The sequence below is a fragment of the Poeciliopsis prolifica genome, unplaced genomic scaffold, assembly GCF_027474105.1.
Source record: "Poeciliopsis prolifica strain line A6 unplaced genomic scaffold, Auburn_PproV2 SCAFFOLD015, whole genome shotgun sequence".
Lineage (NCBI taxonomy): Eukaryota > Metazoa > Chordata > Actinopteri > Cyprinodontiformes > Poeciliidae > Poeciliopsis > Poeciliopsis prolifica.
In genome coordinates this window covers 6,369,475-6,385,949 of record NW_026562390.1, presented here as the reverse complement: position 1 = coordinate 6,385,949, position 16,475 = coordinate 6,369,475, and the positions used below count along the sequence as shown (strand labels likewise).

Sequence of the window (16,475 nt, the reverse complement as noted above, 5' to 3'; positions counted from 1 at the left end):
GCTGGTGGTGCAAAACATGCCAACACACAGGCTCTCTGCATAGCATTACATTTATTATTCCTGCAAATAATAATAATAAAAAAAGAACACATTGATCTACTCTACTGCTGAGATAAACATGCAAAATGATTAAACAAAAAGAAAACAAACATATAAATTCAAGAAGCTAAAATAGGAATACATTTTAAATACAAAATATATTTCAGCTCTTCTGTTGATAATGGAGGAACTGAAAAAAATATTGTCAAAGAGTATAAACATAACTTCTCTCAAGCGATACATTGAAAAATAAAGAATAAAAAACATTTAAGCGATATTTAATTGTCACTTTTTATCATTTTATAAGTAAGTAACCACATGTTTGTTTCTAACGCTGTCATTCTTACTGATGTAAACGTGAGGGATGCAAAACAGGCTATGCTCATATTATAGCTGGTTTTTCAAGCTATAATATAATATATTTAATAGACAGTTGATGTAGCTCTAAATAATTAATCAGAATCAGTCAATATTCTTCAACATTCTGATATCAAGAAATGCTTACATATTTATCAATTACTGTCACGTTTTAATTTTTTCATATTTCATATTTAATACTTAAATATGCATTGCATTCACAGGAGGTTGTGAAAAAGCTAAAACAACGAATTGTACACAATTGTAACAGGACAGAAAAATGATGGTTACATAACAGCTTAAACTGCAAAATAAATACACTTAGGTTAATAATATTAATGTGCTAATGTGAAAAAATAAAATTTGAATCAAAATAGATAAAATTTGTCTTTGTAGGCAACATCTCTCACTCTTAAATTATCTTTGGAGAATTTCTAATTGTGAGTCATCTTAGAGAATAATTTACTATATTTTTGTTTAGTAAATTGTACAAATTTACAATATTATATCACGTTTGTCTGTTTGCTCGTCTAATTGATGTAATCAACATAAATGTCCTCGTTTAGAGCTGCATCGGTCAAGTTTGATCATTTTGATAAGTATAAACATTAGTTTTTCTATTATTCATTTCGGATTTAAGATTGTTTCAGATTTTTCATATATTACTTCCTGCATTTATTACACTTTTTTCAACTGAGTTAAAAAATATATTTTCCAGTCACACCTGAAAAAGTCCAACTGTGGCTGGAAACGCCAAACTGCAGCCCACCCGAAATGAGCACCGAGCCCAATTAACACCTCCATAAAACAGTTTCACTGAGGGAGGACGAAGTTCATCACAGAGCTGTTGTGCTTGTTTTAGTTAACTGTGGTGAATGAAAGGGAAAGTGGTCGTACTTGATTATAAATTGCACAGTGATTGCTGAGTGTGCAAGGCGGCAAACATGCCTCCAACGCGTCTGGGTCTCTTTGAAGGGAGATGCAGCAGAGACAGGTGTCTGTTCTGTTGTGTGTTGGGTGTGGAGGTATGGGCTTCAGTCATAAACAAAGCATGCAAATGGACACACACACACACACACACGCACACACACGCACACAAACACAGAGGCAGATCTCTGAGCTCTGAATGGTTATGCCCGCAGGGCAGGAGTAAGGTTACTTTACATACTGCACTTACAGCTCCCTTTACCACTGGGGTATAAAATGGATTTGAATGAGAAAGAGGAGAACAGAGAGGGAGGAGGGTGAGAAGAACAGAGGGGAGGAATAGGGTGGGGTGAGGACTCCCTTTTGTGTAACAGGAGGTCTGTTGCTGCCCTGGCATGGCTATGGAGATGGAGGAGCGGCGGTCACTCTCCCTGCTCTTCCCTCCCTCTGTCCTTTGACTATAGGCTGGCTGCTCCATCTCTCCTCCTCATCCTTTCCTCCCTATTAGCATAGCAGCTGCCTGATACGGGGCGTAGGGTGGAGAATGGCCAGGTTGCTGTGTGCATATGTGTGTGAGAGTGTTTTTCCGCAGAGGGGAGGGATGTTCAGGGAGGGAAGGGACAGGGGAGGGGGCTGGGGGGGTGAAAAAGAGGGGCGGGGGTGGTCCAGTCAATGGCGGTCCGTCTGGCTGGTGAATAGCAGCTAAAGCAGGCCCCTGGAAGATAGACAAAAGAGCCAGGAGGGGAGGGGACGGGGTCGGGGTGTGTGTGAGGGAGATGGAGGGGTGGAAGAATAAGGCAGTGAATGGAGCGCCTTGTCACTGGAGCAATGGAAAGAAGCACAGAATGAACTGGAAGAATGAAAGAAGAGTTCAAAAGGGAGCGGAGGGCAAGGAAAAGACCAGCCCGACCACCTGTCTCTCTGCCTCTCTCTCTCTATCCATCCCTTTTACTCCCCTTCTTACTCACAGGCAAACTTCAGGGAGGGGGTGGGACGGTGGCACGCTGGTTGTGGTTAGCGACAGACATGTTTTTGTTTTCAGGGAGAAAGTGCGGTATCAGCAGAATTTAAAGCTCACTGTCAATCTGCCTGCATCAGTCTGTGCAGGTTTAAATGCGTTTGGACTGGAGGCCTTTAACTTCACCGTCTGAGTCATGAACAAATAAACTCAAATGAGTAAAAGACTGGGTAGCGTAAGCCTGCTTCTGACAATGCATGCATAAAAAGTGAAAATAGCACCATGGAATATGAGGTTGCATAAAACGCACCCCTAAAACTAAGCAAAATCACTTCGCTCTGTAAACTTTATGAGAGAATAAATAAACTTAAGTCCATAGTGAATCACTCTGCTTGCTGGCAGTTTCCGTGAATGCAACAATTCTCACAAGCTAATCCTTTAATTTTGGACTTTATAAGGGTTAGTGAGTGCTTTGGTTAGCCAATGTGACTGTGACTGGTTGCACCCTGACTAAAACAAACAAGAAACAAAAATCACTGGGCAAAACGTGGAGATAATTCTGTTTGGTGTAATGTCAAATAAATTAAATGTCATAAGATCAGATATGGTTTTGTGCTTCCTAGAACTTTGTAAAATTACCGCTATTTCAAATGACAAACCGTCTCTAAAAAGAAAGAACAAAAAGAAGGAATCTGTGGCTTTTATCATTGGCTAAACTGAAACAAAAAAGAAAAATAAACTCTGCCATCAAATAAATACGTCTTTTATGATCACCTGGGTGAGTATATGTGCTTCACACTATGAGTGGATCTCCTCCAAGTAACAAGTTTGTTATTGTTGGTGCCCTTTGGTCAGCAATGCGTCTCTTTTAGCCCGTGTTCACTCTCCATGGTAGCCAACTGTTGCGCTCCCAGGGTTGGTTCAGAGGCACGTTACAGCGTCAGAATGATGGGGGTCGGGATTGTTTTATTTTTGCAGCAGAGCCACCTGTTAATTACGTGGCAAGATGTAAGTTGCCAACACAATTGAGCACGTCCGGCCGGATTTAGAATAATCCTTAGACATTGCCGAGTTGAGACGAGAAGCTTAGCTGTAAACTTGACAGGATGCTATAAAACTGATTAATACGTCATAATTTCAAAGGAGTTAAAAATATCCATTGTTTTTCCTTTGTTTTTACTAATTAAAATCTGCTCAAGTGGTGTTCTTTTTTTTTTCAGATCCCTTTACGCTGATATCCACTTAATAAAATCTAGTCCAGCCATTTGCTTTTAGAAGTCAGTCATGTCTCTTTGTCTGGGAGCTGGCGTAGAGTTACTTAAGGCCAGTTTTTGTCTGGAACAGAGACACTCTGCCTGAGGCTAATGCAAATCACCCAAATCTTAGCTGAACTCATTCAGAATTATCTAAATTATCTGTTTAACTTGTCACCAGATGTTTTAGATTTACTGGACAGGTGGCCTAGTTGAGGGTCTGCAAGTTTCATTCTAAACTAAGCCAGCCTTTCTCATCCAACATCAGTGTTTGACCTCACGAATACTGAAAAAGTCTACAGAGCTGTTGGAGAAAATTTAGCTGCAAAGCCTGGGCCATTTAAAACCCTGGGATGGGATGTCATTAAAATTCACATTTGTGTGAAGGATTCAGTATTTATAGAAATATAGTGTGGCTAAAACAAGGACAACATGGATTCAAAAGTCCGTATTTTAACTTTTAATCTCTCTCCTGCAGCTGCACGGATGATGAATGATCAACACATTTATGGTCCTGCAGGCCCCTCAATCTGTGGGACAGGTTTTCTGGTCGGTTAGAAGGCAGGTGGATAACGGGAACAGGAAACTCAAACTTTATTTAAAATCATGTCAACAGTGTGAGCAGTCTCACCCTTGGATGTGCATGAAAACTAACAGAGAGTGACGGAGGGAACTCAACCAAGAAGGTGACTCAGGAAATGAAAGTGATGTCACCTGTGCAGGTGAGTCATCAGTGTGCAGGAGACTTAATCCTTTAAGTTGCAAAATTTTAGCTAGCAGCGGGTTTGGAGCCTTTTAAAGTTGTTAAAATATATATTTTGAAATATAAAATTGTAGCAATAACCACACGAGTTAATACAGCACTGCCTTAATGTAAACACATTCATGCTTAAATTGAGTCTGTGTTCCTCTTTTTGTGGTTTTCATTGCTCCACATTCTTCCTCTTCTGTGTGCCTATCACACGTCCCTCAAAGAAGTCGTCCGTTGCGCACCGTGGCTCAATCAGACTGCAATCAAGTGAAAACCAGTGGACTTAGGAGGAAGTTATAAACTTGATCGCACAATCAAGGCTCACACCGCTGGTCACATGTCGAGCAGGGTGCCGTTATGAAATGGGGAATTTGTTGCAAAACCAGTTTAACTTGCATTTTACACGTATCACACAATATGTTCAGTTAATCTCATGTGTTGCAGGCCTTTCAAATAAGGGGGTGTGAGCAAGGTTATGAATATTTTATGAGCCTCTGAACAATGGCCTTTTTGAATGGAGCTGGAAGATAATCGGACAGATGCACTTGATTGCAGCTGCCGCAACACAAATCCACTGCAAACATTTCACTGTGCTGCTACTGTTGAAGACACCAAGCATCTGCATTTGCCAGATTGGATCGGTTACTCTTGTGAAATTGATTTTGTCGCTGCTCTCTTATTTATTTTATTTTATTTATTTTTTTCTGGAACAGATGCATTTCCCTGAACAAATTACAAGCTTTTTTTTTTTTTTTCTCTTCCCCCATCCACCTTCCTCTCCAAAAAAACATGCTCTGTGTTGCCTGGCTCAGTGACACAGGCCTCGCCACGCAAAGCCAAGACTAAGATGTGTGAGGAAAGCCAAGGCACATGAAGAACCTATTAGGGGGCCTAGCAGCCAGCAGCAACTCTGGGAGGCCAGCCAACTGAGTGTGTGAACAATGGGAACCCAGCTCAACAAAAACATCCTGCAGAAGTGAGGGAGGGAGGGAGAGACAGGCCAGATAACCCGACTTGGCTGCAACGGTATCAAAACACAGAAGGGCTGGTTTTTGAAGGAGCTAACTTGCCCTTCTGTTTGCATCTGACAGAGAAAATGCATCAGGTCAGTGCAGTTCATGAGCTGGAAACCTTTGAGTTGAGGTTAAGAGCAGTTCAGCTGCAGCTCAGACGAGAGGGTTCAACAGCTGCTTCAACCGATACCACACGGTTTTTACGTGTCAGAGAAACCAGAAGAAAGAAAAACTGTACTCCTTTCTTGATTGAAAACTCCCTAAAAACCACAACCATCCTTTCCATCTCAGTTGCAACGTGTTTTTTCTTCTTTCTTTTTTTTTTTTTTTTATACCAACGCGGCCAACACCCAGAAAGTGTCGCAAGAGAAACACCTCAATCATGTGAAATCTTTTGCTGCTTTTCCCACGACCTATTTATGTAGCAACACAATATCGCATGCAGCACAGGATGTCAAACCTGACTCAAATAAACGTTTAATTTCAAAATATGCAACTGACGAGGCTCGTGAACAAAAATAGCTTTGGTAATTACCTAACAGAAACCTAAAATTCCCAGCACGTACATTAGAAACTAAGACCGAAATCTTAACAAAACATGACGGCTGATGTTTCCTAATCCTTACACTCACAAACTGTACAACCGTGTCGTCACTTTATCTTAGCCAGAATCCAGCTGTTCTGCGAAGGGTTCAGAGAATTAATGGAGAATATTGCAGAATAAACAATGTCATGAAAGCCAACGGACACGCCACAGATCCGAGACAAAGCTGTGCAGACGTTTAAAGCAGGGTTAGGTGCAAAACAACAAGCTGTGAACATCTCACTAAGTTCAATTTATTATGCAATGATAGAAAAAAAAAATATGTCACATGTCTAAACTAAACATGAATGTCCACTTAACTGACAGACAGGAGAGCGTTCATGAGAGTACCAGCCAAGAGGCCTGCGTTGACTCTAAAGAAGGGGGGAAAAGATTCATAGTTCAGGTGGGGAAAATCAGTTGAAAGGACAACCATCAGTCACCCATGTCACGTTTTCAAAAACAAAGCAACAAGAAGTTCACTCTGCAAGGTCAGGGCAAACATGTGGAGAAATGTGCTCTATTCAGATGAGACCAAAAATAAACTCTCTACTCAACATGTGAAACACTCCACATCACTCTGAACATTGAAGATGGGGATGCTTTTTTTTTTTTTACCAGAGAACAGTGTAAGAAAAAAACCTGCTAGAGACTACAAAAAATAAAAAATAAAAAAAGGTCAGGGGTGTAGAATCACCTTCCTGCAGGACAGTGGCATCATCCATACAGCCAGAGATACAACGGACATGAAAGTTGCTATCCAGTCAAACTGAGTTTGAGTTATTTACTATTTCAAGTCATGTTTACTTTTTCTTCTGCTTTCTAAATTATGCATTAATCTCTGTAAGACTAAAGCATAAATTGTCAATGAAACACGTTGACATTTGTGGCTAACAATTGCAGCCAACAAATGAGTCTTTTCTTTTTTATGTTTGAACTGAAAGTTATTGCAAGATTTTAACAAGACTACATGTTGCAAGCAGAACCAAAACAAAATGGGTTGAAAACAGTGATCTGTTTTACGCTCACTAAAGTGAGTTTTGTGTTATTTTACCACAAAAGTTTAGACTTTTGTGAACACAAAAATAATCTGAAAGCATTGAAGACCAAAATAAAGGTCAGAACAGCTGAATAAGTGCAAAAGTTGTACGAGGGAAGAGTTTTTTGGAAAGTGTGTGTACGCATCGTGCGCAAATGTGTGCGTGTGTGTGTGTGGGTCTTCATGGGTAACATAAAACCATCTCTCCCACAACACACACAGGGGAGGGGACCCTACTTTAAAACTGAGCCTACCCACAATGCACCAGGCTCCTTTATCCCGGCAGTGAAAGGATGAGGCCATGATGAATGACAAAAGGGGAAAACTGGGATCTGAGCTGTGCCCGACTTGGAAGTCTGGGAGGTGGTGGGAGGGGAGGTGCATCTTCCAAAACCAAATCCTTCCATGAACAAAATCCAGCAGGACGAAAAGGAAGAAACTCATCCATACACAAGATCCTTTTTTTTTTCTTTTTTTTTTTCTTTTTTTAGTTTAATGATTTCTTTACTGGCTTGTACACAAACGTACAAAAATAATACAGCACTCATCTCAATGTGACGTCACGTCACCATCATCACAGTGTTACAAATGTTCAAAAAGAAAAGTATACAAAAAAATAATAAAACAGACAAGATGGAACATCTGCATCACTCATTAAAGATTCATCTGTTTCCTTTTGCTTGAAATGAAGCAAGACCAGAAACACATGCTGACTGACCCAAAAAAAAAAAAATATCTGCACTTACTCACTTTCTTTCTTTTTTTTTCTTCTCCATTTTTTCTAGAAAAAAAATATCATCTCACTCATGTACACCATTCCGACAGCTGGCTCTGCGCGTCATAAATGTTATGACTCGGTGAGCCGTATAACCACACAAGCGTGCAATTTTTAACCACGTTACAATGATCTTACCATCAAATGTATTATTCCCCCTTTTAAAACGACACAACAGGAAGACAGCACTTCAGAAAAGAAAGTGCCCCAAGATATCATCATCATCATCAGCATTGATATATATATCCATATGTATATATACATACACCCAATCACAGAAATACACACATCTTTGTTGAAAAACATGTTTTTTTTTTCCACAAAGTAAAACATACATTAGAACATTATCACCTGGAGCGTATACAATAGTATTTTGTTGTGTTTGTTTGTTGTTTTTTTTCTATTCAGAAAAAAATTAAATGTTGACACATAAAAGCCAACTTTTCAACAACAGTCATCAGTGCAATATTTTTTTTTCTTAACAAAAAAAAAAAAAAAAAAGAAAGATCAAGTTTAAACACAAGCGATGCATATTTTATTTGTTGCCTGATGTGAATCTATACCTTGTCGTAGTGGAGCTTTATGAAAGGATTCCGGATGATTATTCCAGGGAAGCTTCTGAGTCTGGCTGATGGCTGTTTGAAAGCCAGTCACACGGGCCCCCATGAGAAGCAAACACAAACACATGTCAGGCTCACGTGGAAATAAAAGACACTTAAAAAAAAAAAAGCTTCTCATGAGTTAGACCAATGTTGCTGTGAAGCTGTAGGCTTTAAAAAATAATCATCAATTAGAAAATACACAAAACAAGCAGCATTGTTAAAAAAAACAGTTAGGGTGACATGACTTTCAAAATATAGCAGGCAAGCTTACAAAATCCAATTTTTCTTTTTCATTTATTGTGTGACATCCTGCAATAGTCATGTGTATTTATTTATTTTTTTCATAAAGTCTTCATCATCCATCAGTAAGAAGAATCCTGCTCAGTAGTAGAAAATATTCCAAAGCCTTCTGAAGTTACCCCGTTTGAACACTAGGGGTGCGCAAGGCTCTGTATTTTTGTGCAATAAAACTCCCTGCATTTATAAGTCATGCTATACAATGAAAAAAAATAAAAAATAAAACAGGCTGATGAGGAAACAGAGAGAGGAAGAAAGAGTAAAGTGGAGTTCAGAGGCAGAGGGGGGAGGGGGCCTCATGCTTTAGTCAGCACTGGTTTGGTTGTAGTGTAACATAAACTGTCCTGACTGAGGAATGCTTTGCATCTTCTGCACCAAAGTCCATCGTCTCTGTTAAGGTTACATAGCAGACAGATACTGGCATGACTGGCACGGCAAGCTGGGAGGAGGCGGGACAGCTTGAGAATACTTTATAGACGAGGTAGCTGGGAAAAGGGCAACCAAACAAAAAAAAGAAAAGTCAGTTTAATTGAAAAGTCCTCTTGAGGGTCAACAGGCTAAAGCTGTGTGGGTCATCTAAGGAGGAGGAGGGGGGAAGTGAAGGGAGGTTGCAGGTTTGCACTCAAAAAAAAAAATATTTAAAGAAGAGTCTGAAGCAGCTTGAGTCACCCACTGAACTCTGACTCTACAGGTGTTTTTCTTTTAAAAAGTAGAACCACAACATATTCAAAAATGCATCTTTTCAATGTACCTTCATAAATATAAAAGAAAAAAAACAATAAAATCAGCCTGCTTTCACAGTGATGACTAGGATGTTAACAGAATACTGAAAGGAGATTATAAAGTGAAATCCAAATTTTCCTTTTTTTTTTTTTTTTTTTTCTTTAATGACATACAAAGCAAAAGCAGCGGTTCTTAATACGATGACCACCAGGGCAGAGTGGTCGCACTGGCCTGAAAGTTTGGGACACCAGCAATGGCAAAATGTGTGTTTGCAGAGCCCATTCAGCTTCTGTCAAAAAGGTAAAGCTATTGTGTACAGTACTTCACAACAACGATGGAGTCACTCACAGGGTTCCGACGCTGTATGGAAAAATGAAATAAACTCTGGAAAAACGTGTCTGTCTCCAGACTTTATTCACTGTCCCGTTGTCGAAATGCTGCATCCAGGCGTGCTTGGAATCTGTGATTTTTGCAGGTTTCCTTTTCCAAAGCTTGACCTCAATCAAATAAAACGTCTAAAGTAAGTAGAGAGTGAACTTTGCAAAATGAGAACTCTGTTGATGCGAGTCCAGAAAACATGTGGAGTCGTGACAAGAAAAATGAGCAGGAACCCTGAATACATAAGAAAAAAAATATATTGAGCTGTGTGATCCTCATTTTGAGTTTATAATATGAATTAATTTAGGAAAAAAGAGAGACCAACAGAGGGCTTCTCCTCCTGTTCATGTGTCTTCCCTTTCAGATATTCCAGCATGCAGCCGAGCAGCATCAAGTGCCGTGTTTCACATAAAAATAACTTACAAAAAAAAGTGGGTATTTTTACAGGACAATGAGGAGCAACAGGTCAAATCTGCACTCCCACAAAGAAACGATTCACTTTGAATGAAAAAACTGGGCCATCTGCACTCCACTATCCACACACACGCACACACACGCACACACACACACACACACACACACACACACACACACACACACAGCAACACAGATAAGGTGTGACAGTTTCTTCTACAATGACACGATGTTGTATGAACATTCAAGACAAAAGCTTTAAGTACCAACAAGCTCACCGGAGTGAGGTGCTTTTTTGTGAGAGATTCATAATGAAGCGCTGCGTGATTGTGTGTGAGACAGAACCGGCCCAAGGAATAAGTGAAAAAGAGCACTGCTTAGGGCCCCAAAACAATCAGAAGGGGGCCCATGTTTTGGAAAGAATATAAAGGTAAAAAATTACGGGTTTATATAGTGAAATTAGTTTAGTTTTATAATTGATTAGATTGTTTCAGGAAAGATCATTAAAAAGATAAGAAATTCTTTAAAAAAAAAAAAAAGAACAGCAAATGTACTAACAGTAAATAACTACAGTGCAGTTAAATGTTTTGTGCTTAAATTATCATTTTTGCACACTGTAACTGGATTTGAATAAGTCTAATTTATTTATTTAATTTATTGGTCTGGGAAAAAGTTGCAAATATTAAACCATAAAGTGCTGAAAAACACAGCTAGCTTAAATATCACAAGAAGGTCGAACTTCTGGGATGCTTGGGTTTAGATGGTCTGCATCGGTTTTGCTTTAGGTCTAGAAACAGTCAAATTTTTCCCATCTTCAAAGAAACCTGTGATTTAACTCTTCCAATGGTCGCTGGTGATTAATTGAAAAAGTATGCCCCCCCCCCCCCCCCCCCCAAAAAAAAGATCTAATTCTGCTAAAGGCCCCTTACAACCTCGGGACGGCTCTGGTCTGAGTGAACCATGCGGTGCGCACAGATGGCCCTGTTTGGTTTACAGAAAGGGGAGATTTTTGCGCAATTTGATTTCCTTTCCATATATTTTGGCACAAATATGTAAATAATGGTAGCTATGTTTTGAAAAGAGCATGCTTTCTCCTTGCCTTGCAGTTCTAAGAGTGAATTTGTTGCTGATGTGTTTTGCTCTTTTCCTTCTTCTTCTTCTCCTGTCTCTCTTTAATGTTCTACTTTTACCTGACAGCAGAGACAGATCACCGGGCCCCAGAGGAATACTTGGCCTTGGTGATGAGGTATAGCACAATGTCCTGGTGGCCCCCGAAGGCGGCAATGTGTAAAGCGCTCCACCCTTCCCTGTTCGCCAGTCGGATGTCTGCGCCGAACTTCACCAGCAGCTTCACCAGCTCCAGGTTGCCGTCGATGACGGACTGGTGGAGCGCTGTCTGTCCCTCCGGCCCGAAGGAGTTGACGTTGAACTCGCAGTTTGTCATGTTCTGCAGCAGCGAGTGCAGCTCCTTTGTGTTCCCCTTCTTCACTGCCTCCTGGAAGACCCTCTGCGGCGCGGAGCAAGTCGACACATCCGCCTGGCTCATGGTGGCAACTCGCTGAAGTCTGAGGAGGGGGGGGGGGGGGGATGAGAAATAATCCTGCCTCGGCTTCTAAAACTCTGTCGAGCGTCTCTGGTCTGGTAACAGTGCCACAGTTATGCTGGATTACACCCAGTTTTAAGGCACTTTAAACGGTGGAAGGTCACTGGATATATCCCAAAAAGGACAAGAGGGAAAACGGCACACCTGGTGTGCAAAAACGTTAATATTCGAGAAATCCTAAATCCCCTAAAACATAAAAGTGTCAAGGAGCGCTCCAGGGGTCTCTGGATGTAATTTTCATTCTCTAGTAGCAGCAGCAGCAGCAGCAGCAGCAGCAGCAGGGAGCCTGGACAGGGAGATGAAGAAGAGACACCTCCGATTTCACTGGGGAGACTGGAAGTATGACCACAATCACCAAAGGGCAGCCTCCTCGTTGTTGGGTCCCGCCGGCTTTCCTCCAGCAGTCCAACCAGCTTCCTGGCTATATGTGGCTGCTCATGTGGCCATGCAGACGTCTGGGAGAGACAAAAATCATTTTCAAAAAAAAAAGAAAAAAAAAAAAAAAAAAAAAGAAAAATCAGAAAAGATGTCCGCATGTATCCAAATTCCTTACACACATTCCGCCACATCCAAGAACGAGACAGCGCGACAGAGGAGAGGAGAGCTCTGTGCGCACACGTTTACGCACGGATTTCCCCAGGCTTGCGTCCCGCAGCCAAACTGCAATCCGCTGACTTACCTGCGTCAGATGGACGGGTCCGTGTTGTGGCGACAGACAAACCACGTTTGCGGGGCCCCGGGATGCGTGTGTTCCTCCTCCTCGCGGTCCTTATGAGTCTCTGCCCTGCGCCGTGCTCCGGGGGAATAGTTTTACGCGTCCTTTATTTGCATGACAATGCCTTCCCGAAGAATCAACTGTGGAGGAATGGGCGGAGAAGCGCGGAGGTTATAGGCTGCCGGCTGGGTTAGAGGGAGGGATCTGAGCCTTGCCTGTGTGTCTGTGGGGTGGGCGGCTTGGTTTTCAGAGAGAGAGAGAGAGAGAGAGAGAGAGAGAGAGAGAGAGAGAGAGAGAGAGGGCTGCTTGTGGTGGGGGGGTTTGCAGGTCCAAATAATGTTGCCACAGAATGTTTCTGTTTTGAGCTTTATATCTGATATCCTGCTTGCCACGCAGTGCTGCCAATTGAAAGGAGTGTCGCAATAAGAACCGATGAGGTATTATGGTCAACGTGCAGGGCCGGATAAAAATTATTTGGGGCCCTGAGACTGGACACCACAGTTCAACTTATTTCTCATTTTAATCATCCGTACTTGAATGTCTCATGGTATAATAAACTTAAGTAAAAGTACTATGGTTTCTTGGTGTTATACAAACATTTACTGGAAAAATATAGAACATGATGTGTTCTTAAAAACAAACAGAAAAGCAATGATTTTTCGCTATCACTAAAGCAATTGATTATGATTGTAAATCAGTCCAACACGTGACAACTATTTATTGTTTGATAATAATACACATGTATGAACCAAGAAATGTAGGACACCTGCTAAATTTAGAAGTTCAGCGGATCCCAACCTTTTTGTGGTTTAGTATTTTGCGAATTCCCCTAGTCCTATTTTTTTCTTTCTTTCTTTCTTTTATGAAACAAAACTCAAAAATTAGCTGGAGAAAAATTGCCCACTTGCAGGTCCAAATAATTATTTTCTCAATTACTTGAAAGAAAATGCAGTGCAATGTGCATTTTAAAATCGACAGGTGGCGTTCTTTTAGTTCTCAGATCATAGCTATCTGCATCTTATGTTATCAAAAACATTTCGACAGCCACCAAATTGTTAGCGAGGGGAAAAGCGCTGCTGCAGACAGAAACCTAAAAGCCAGTGTCACTGAGCCGGGCGATTGAAAAACCCCAACACAACCACGTCTCATCCCATTTAATGGATCACTTTGGGTCACATTTTATTAAAGCAGTTTTCAAAGTGAAACTTGGTTCCTGTGTCTATCCTGATTATTTCCTGTCCCTGATAATGCCATCACCCTGTTGAGAATGGTGCGCTCAAATTCAACACAATAAGGCTTGAGACAAAGTATAAGCTAGAGTTCTTGTGAACTTTGCTTTATTCCTGCAGTTTCATCAATATGACCAGATTTGTAGTGTACAGCACCTGTACGCACCCAAACTGTGGCTCTCTTGACGACTGTATTATATCATTTCCATTTTCAGATGGTTTATAGTGCTCAGGAAGGTGTCAGTCATTTTATTTCATAACCAAAACCTGCATTAGACTTCTGTACTGTTTGCTGTATTCATTGATCATCATGACTCTGGTTCAATGTTACAAGCCTCTATTATTCAGCAGTAGACATGTGAACGAACGTTTTATTTAGGGACATGAGAGTTAAGAACAAAACTGGCAAAAAAAATAATAAAAAATGTATCATTTTCTTTTTCCTTCAAAATAAAGCATCAGTTGTTGTTTTTTTGAAAGTGTAATGCGAGGAATAAGGGGATGACCGGTGCACATTTCGGCACATGCTTGGTTCCAGGGGGTCCAAACGGCAAAGACGTTTGGATTTATCAGCCTGTCTGGGCAGGAACCAAAAGGTATAAATAGCAGTCAAATGAGCCACAAACGGGCCCGGGCTCCCCGCGTAAAAACACCTCCGATGAGGAGATTATAGGTGGCTGTTTAAATCATAAACGGCGGATATAGTCCAGTTGTTTTTAAAGCGACTAGACTGTGGGACTTCAAATAACAAAAGCCCTGCGCTACTTCCTTTTTGCAAGTGAAAAGAGGTGACGCTGTGCGCAGATTGACACGCCGCTCAGCTGCCCCCGCCACCGTGGGAACCGGGCGCCTGTGTGTGTCTGCGTGTGTGTGTGTGAGAAAAGACAGAGAGAGAGAGAGAGAGAGAGAGAGAGAGAGAGAGAGAGAGAGAGAGAGAGAGAGAGAGAGAGAGAGAGAGAGAGAGAGAGAGAGAGGTGAGGGGGGAAGAGAGGAAAGGATGGGGGGGGAGTGCAGTGGTGACAGACGCAAACACGGTGAGAAGGAGAGAATACGTGCTATAGTCGCCGAGAAGCAAGCAGTGAGAGAAACCGCCGAGAAGGAACATCTCTGCCTCGATCAGAAAAGCTCCGTTTGGCGGCTCCGGAATTTATCTCATCTGTGTAACACTTTCTGAGCGAGCAGCTCGCTGCTCTAATGGTTTCACACTGTCCTAACCTTCCCACACCCCGAACGGCTCATTTCGGCGCACATTTTGACCTGTGATGCGCGCGTTTGAGTCGTGCGGCTGCAGCGGCGGAGATCCCACGGACGAAGAAGCCGCGCGTGCAGATTTCCAATGCGGGGCGGCGGCATTGACTGACTGCAAACATGAGCTAAATGACAGGCGCCTGTTGAAATCAGAGGAAGCCGAAAACTCTGCGCCTTCAACAATTCAAACTTTACCACACTTTAGATAACAAGTCAACTTGCACCGCGGTCATTTATTTGTGCATCATCTGATAACCCAATGTTTTTGTGAACATGCTGCCTGTGAAGGCAGTGAACAGGAGCCATTGTTAACCTGTGGCCACGGTCCTGTGGATCCATTTCTCAGCCACCTTCTCCACGCAGATTTTGCTGAAGCCGGATGTGTCCCAAGTGAATCTCTGCCGATGTGCTTCATGTTTGCAGCTGACTTGGTTGACCAAGGATCGGCAACATTAACAACACCCTATGAATGTTTTTGCTATGTCTCACAAACTAAAATAAGCTTCAATTCAGCAACACATCTGGGACCCATATGTTTCCTACTTTTAATCCAAAGGGTTTGCTTTCTTTGTTTTTTCCACATCAACCAAGTAAATATAACACGGGAGTTTATGTAACCTGTGGAAAATCCCATATGGACCCCATAAGTATCATGCTTGCTGATGAAGATAAGTTCACACTCAGCATCGCCTCTACAGTCTCTAAGGGCCCCTCTCTTTGTCTTGAGTTTTCTTGAATCAAATCTATAATTAACAAAAGGAGAATACGCTGCAGTTTCTGATTTTGGAAAACATAATCATAACAATTTCTGCGATGCATTTTTTTTAAAAGTTAGGGCAGTCTTGTGATTGGTCCCCAAACTGACTCAGCAGCAGCATGACCATCACAAACATAGAACAGATGGCTCTCAACACCTCCCACCCCCACTTTTTGGATCACATGAATGGACAGAAACGCCAGAGAAAGAAGTGTGGCGAGCTCTCCAGGGTTCCTGGATGAAAATATCAAATGAATCCCTTTAAAATGACATGTGTGCAAAGGGACTTTGAAAAGTTTGTGCCAGTTCCAACATAAAAACACAGTTCACAGATTGGGAACTCATTAAAACCTTTGAATTTCTCAGCGCAAAGAAAAAAAAAAAGTGTAAGACCTTTGTGCAGTTTGTGTTTTGTGTCCTTTATTCCCTCGGTCTTTGCAGAACACTTTCTAGAAAACCAGGAAAATCTGTCGGCCATCACAGCTTTAGTTGGAGTCAGTTTAAATACTTGGAAAGCATGCGCACAAACTGAAGGAGCCAAAAGTTTCTCTTTTGGTTGAATTTATCCCCCAAATACAGCTTCACTGTTTTTCCAAACTTCACACCTTCTGTTAATATCACACATACTTTGACGGAAAATAAAACTTTTTTTTAATATCAAATGCGCGCGTTACGCGTGCGTAAATGCGCACAGTAATAATAAGAGTGACCAAAACTCACGGAGGATATACTGAATATACCGCTGTCTCTATAGCTGAGTATGGCTATAGATATAGATGCATTTTTTTTGTTGGCAAAATGCATGTTTGTTTAT

General features: G+C 41.4%; 1 protein-coding gene across 1 annotated transcript; it reads right to left on the bottom strand.

The window, feature by feature from the left end:
• Positions 1–7,969: 7,969 nt before the first annotated feature.
• Positions 7,970–12,660, bottom strand: nrarpa (NOTCH regulated ankyrin repeat protein a). The gene is made up of 2 exons (XM_055040228.1): positions 12,392–12,660; positions 7,970–12,167 (listed from the first exon to the last, which is right to left on the bottom strand). The coding sequence occupies exon 2, from the start codon at positions 11,653–11,655 to the stop codon at positions 11,317–11,319; it is 339 nt and encodes a 112-aa protein (XP_054896203.1). The 5' UTR covers positions 11,656–12,167; positions 12,392–12,660; the 3' UTR covers positions 7,970–11,316.
• Positions 12,661–16,475: the final 3,815 nt, after the last annotated feature.

Bases quoted from the DNA above. Each gene is read 5' to 3' on its own strand.
- nrarpa (XM_055040228.1), bottom strand. From the start codon at position 11,655: ATGAGCCAGGCGGATGTGTCGACTTGCTCCGCGCCGCAGAGGGTCTTC.